Here is a 5,043-nt window from a genome sequence, read left to right as displayed (position 1 = left end):
AAATATCATTTTTTTTAAACATGAATATGAATCTATGTTTAAAAAGTACAAAAAATATGAATTTTGATATATTTATTAATTTTTTTCTATAAAAAATAGACCTTAACTTTTTTCATTAAAGAGAATGAAGTGAGTTTTTTTCGAAAAAAAAAGTTCGTTTTTTATATATCATCATGGATCTCTATGGAAAGAGGACGAAAAATCGTGAACAACGGTATATTCGGTTTTTTTTTGATAAAAAACATGACCTAAAAAAAATTTTAAACGAAAAAAAATGGTGAGTTTTTTTGTAAAGGGTGGATTTTTTGGTATAATCCGGTGTGTGTGCGTCCAATGTAAAATTGCATATCTATTTCGTTGGTCGTTGATCGTTATGATTTCCGACGCTCATGATGGGTTCCTTAGTTAATTATGGTTATCTATTGAACCTCACCCTATAACAACATATGAAGTTCACGAAATGTTTAAGAAGTCTAAATATAAATTATTTTTATGTTTTATCGAAAATTATATCCAAAGAATTTAATTATTTACTTTGATTTTTTTTTTTCATAAATCATAAAAGTTTTATATAGAACTAACGAATAAAATAGCCACAAGCCAAGTTTTGAAGAAATTCATTGGTGAATCTAGTGATTATCATTTTAATCAACAAAAACACAATTGACTTGGATCCAAAAATCACTATTTGTTACGTGGTGTTGTTGCCATTTTCAAATAGAAAGCTCGTTTGCCCTAAATACCTAAATCGAGGAAAGTAAACTGAATTTGGGTCCATATCAGTTCCTTCAACAACCTCCAATTCGTGTTCTGCGTGTCTGAATTACTTGGAATCGAAGTCTAGGACTCATAAATTCAAGAACTCTATACCTATAATTCATCGAATCAGTTACAATGCTCTTTAACCCCTAGAATCTCCCTTCATTTCTTCAGGACGATGGTGAGGTGGGTTCACGATGATCTACTACTCTTGATCAATTGTCCCACGCACCTTCAAATCTTATCATCGTCATCATCATCGCCGGCATCAATTACTTCAGTTCTTGATGGATCCGAAGAAGAAATCCGTAAAAGAAAAGAATACGAATCACGAGGAGAAAGTAAAGATCATTCACTGGGAAGATTTTCAACAGGAGCTTGCTCGTCTTTCGAGTCTGTCGTCCGCCCTTAACGAAGCTAAGGAGAAGAAGTCTTTAATTCAAGAGAAACTTAACTCTCATTTACAGGTAGGTTGAACTTTTACTCCATTCGTGTAATGTCCTGCCTGGTTTATGGAATCGATCGTGATAGATTTGTGATTACTGGATGTTCTTCGATCAACCCAAATTAATTGCCTAGGGTGTCAAAGAAATCAAAGAAGTATTAGGAGTTAATAAATTCCATTCTAGTAATAGAATATCAAGGAAGGAGTCTGAATTTTACAAACCTACAGCTATCTTCAAAAGAATCTTTGCGGAATTCTCCTAAATATAGTTGAATTTTACCATCCCTGATGATCTAGTTATGTTTCAATGCTCTATTGCATGCATTCAACTTCCTAAAACTATCAACCTGACATTGTTCCATTGCCCTTCCTTCCTGGTGTAAAATACTTGGAATGAAATTGTAGCATGAATGACGGGAATGAGGTAGAGATCTTGTTGTTTCTTGATAATTCGATGTTCATAGTTTAAATATATTCGTTGTTTAAGTTTCACACTTGTGCCTGTAACTTTCTTTAGAATTAAGCCGATTCAATTTGCATTATCCTATATTTTATATTAGGATCAATAGAAAACTAGAACCAAAAACAAAAGATGTTAACATCAGGCTTGAATATATACATAATTTAGATAATTCATAATTCCGTGCAAGGATTTGATATTCCACTTTTGGGTTTGATTGCTTCATTAGTCTTGATCAAATGGATCACATTAACAGTGACATGGTCCGATTTGTATCTAGGGTTTTAGTTATCTTATGCACTAAATGATTTCTCTCATTTTCTTACTGGAAATGGTATCATGAGTCTTGTTTTCATACTACTCTATTGCTTTTATCATCTTTCATTCATGGAATAAAATAGCAACACAATTTAATCACTGTGTTAATGTTTTAACAGTTAGAAGAAGAGTCATTAAGTCGATCAAACAAGCTAGATCAGATGCGTGAAAATTTGGAAGCAAGAAAGTTGGTTATGGGAAACATGTCAATGAGGTCAAAAGTTGTACAAGAAAAATCCAAAAAGCAGGAGGAGCAACTTAACTCTCAGATTAGATCTCTTCTCATGGCTGGAACTTCTCTTTCTGTAGCCACTAGAAGCTTGCAGGTATTAATTCATCTTTTTCCCTTTTATTTACTTCAACTTTATCCTCAAAATCAAAAAGGATTTCTCTTTTTTTTTTTGGTCAACCAGGAAGCAAATAATTCACTGAATGGAGAACGAGGGTATGTTCGTCTACAAAATTTGCAGAAGTTGCTGAGAGGGAGGCAACAATTCATGGTGTCACAAATTGCATTGCTTTATCCTGTCAAGGTTGTGAGTGGACATACCTGTGAGCAAGAACTTGAATCATTTTCCAGAAGTAGTAAATCAGGTAATGAAAATATGAAATGATTTTTTCTAATCTTTTTATTAAGTTGATGATAATATTATTTTTACACATTTTTTATGGATTAATGGCAGGAAATCCTTCTGGATCAAAACCCATGGATGCAGGATCTTTGACCATTTCAGGTCTTCATCTAACTGTCCTCCCTTTTAAGAAGCTGAGTTTCTTCACTGATAAAAAAGAAGTACAAAGATCAGCAACTGCTCTTGGTTATGTTGCACATGTATGTTCTTTCTTTTAAAAGTAAAAAAAAAAAATAGAATTGGAATCATTGAAGGGCTAATGCCATAAAAACCCTTAAGTTTTCAGGTTTTTGTCGGTTTTACCCAAAGTTGGATTTTATGTGCGTTTTTGCCCTCATATTTTCCAAAAAATGTTTGGTTTTACCCTTTTACCTGTGACTACAGGTTTTCCAGGTTACCATGATATTAAGAATTAACTTTGCAGAAAAACCCTTAAGTTTACAGTTTTTTTTACGTTTTTACCCTTAAGTTTATAATTTTTTTTACGCTTTTACCCTAAGTGTGTGTGTGTGTGTGTGTGTATATATATATATATATATATATATATATATCATATTATACGAATTCATGCAGAAAAATCGTATTTATATATGAAAAAAATGTTTAATTAAATATTATATTTACGTTCTTCTTAGAACCATAAATATGTCTTTTTATGTATTTAAAAGTATATATATCAATCAAAAACATGTTTATATGCAAAAAAACCTGTTCAATCATAAACGTGTTTATATATATATATATATATATATATATATATATATATATATATATAGGGCTGAATTATTGTGCGAATTAAAAATAACGTGTGAACTTGCGAACTCATAATCAACTCATTATTTTTCAACACCAAAAACACCAATTTTCTTCAAATAGTGCGTCTAAACCATATCTAGGCTAAAAAAAAAGATTTGACATTTTTTTTTTATTTTCGAATTTTGCATGTATGCACAATCAACAATCATACAAAAAAACCCAAAAAAAAAAAAAGTCAAATCTTTTTGTTGAGCCTAGATATGGCTTAGACACACCATTTGGAGAAAGATTGGTGTTTTTGGTATTGAAAAATGATGAGCAGATTATGAGTTCGCAAGTTCTCAAAAATCTTTTGATTCTCAAAAGAACTTGTCTCTCTCTCTCTCTCTCTCTCTCTCTCTATATATATATATATATATATATATATATATATATATATATAACATTTAAAAAGAACATAAATACAATATTTAATTAAACATTTTTTTCGTATATAAATATAATACGTATAACATGAAAAAAATATTTAGGGTAAAAGCGTAAAAAAATTATAAACTTAAGGGTACAAACATAAAAAAAAACTGTAAGGTTAAGGGTTTTTTTGCGAAGTTAATATCATGGTAACTTGTAATCACCACGGGTAAAATGGTAAACAGAACGTTTTTTTGGAAAATGTTAGGCAAAAACGGACATAAAATCAAACTTTGGGCAAAACCGACCAAAACCTGAAAACTCAAGGGTTTATATGGCATCAGCCCATGATTGAATGGTTTATTTATTTATATGTTGATTCATGTTTTGCAGGCTGTTTCCCTAATTGCTTTCTATTTAGAAATTCCTTTGAGATACCCTTTACGATTAGGAGGCTCACGTACATATATTTGCGATTATGCCCCTTCAGTGGAGCCCACTTCATCTGATTTCACATCAATCTCTTTATCTTCCTCAACTTCAAAGCCCATGGAGTTTCCACTCTTCTTGGAAGGCCAAGACACAACAAGATCAGCTTATGCTGTATTTCTACTAAACAAGGTTTGAATTTGTGGATTATTATTTTCATTTATACTTTCAATGTTTTTCTCATTAAGATTATATATTTATTGTGTTTGAAATTTGATTGAATTTCTCACATGGACATAGGATCTGGAGCAGCTGTTGAACTTTATAGGGATTGAAAGCTTAGGGCCACGACACGTGCTGGCTAATATGAAAGAGCTTCTAAACAACATCCTCTCAACAGAATATATCAATTCATAACCATTGCTTCCTTTTTTTTTTTGTAAGTTTATTGTACATGGTTTCTTTATTTTCTATTTTATTACAAACGGTGCTTGTTTTATTTTTTCCCCATGGAGCACCTTTTGATCAACATATAATATGTAATCACTCTTTCAATCTTTGTGCTAGTTATCTTTCTATTCAATGATGAGGCCATTTACCTGTTTTCCGTATTCAAAAGATATTTAATCTATACTATTAACCTAGGAATAGGATGAAATAAGTTTTAATGACGGCTTTTGAATTTTGATATTGAAAAATCTTGTTCAAATATCTTTTAGGATCAGTTAGATAATTAGATGTGATATGGATAATTCTATTTACGGGTAGTGAGTTTTATGGAGGTTGAGTAATGAAGATGGAAATGATTTTGTTGGGAAGAAGATGATGGTGGA

At 31.2% G+C, this 5,043-nt stretch overlaps 1 protein-coding gene across 1 annotated transcript; it reads left to right on the top strand.

Annotated features, from left to right (window-relative positions):
* The first annotated feature begins 649 nt into the window (after nucleotides 1-649).
* On the top strand, nucleotides 650-4,793 carry LOC145122675 (UV radiation resistance-associated protein). The gene is made up of 6 exons (XM_079058236.1): nucleotides 650-1,226; nucleotides 2,102-2,308; nucleotides 2,396-2,576; nucleotides 2,666-2,814; nucleotides 4,175-4,402; nucleotides 4,511-4,793. Exons 1-6 carry the CDS (start codon nucleotides 1,047-1,049, stop codon nucleotides 4,625-4,627), a joined length of 1,062 nt encoding a protein of 353 aa, XP_078914362.1. The 5' UTR covers nucleotides 650-1,046; the 3' UTR covers nucleotides 4,628-4,793.
* The last annotated feature ends 250 nt before the right edge of the window (nucleotides 4,794-5,043 follow it).

The sequence above is a fragment of the Lactuca virosa genome, chromosome 6 (genome assembly GCF_052849685.1).
Source record: "Lactuca virosa cultivar CGN04683 chromosome 6, Lactuca_virosa_CGN04683_v6, whole genome shotgun sequence".
Classification (NCBI taxonomy): domain Eukaryota; kingdom Viridiplantae; phylum Streptophyta; class Magnoliopsida; order Asterales; family Asteraceae; genus Lactuca; species Lactuca virosa.
Note: the sequence above shows the minus strand (reverse complement) of the source record. Positions and strands in the feature narration are given on the sequence as shown.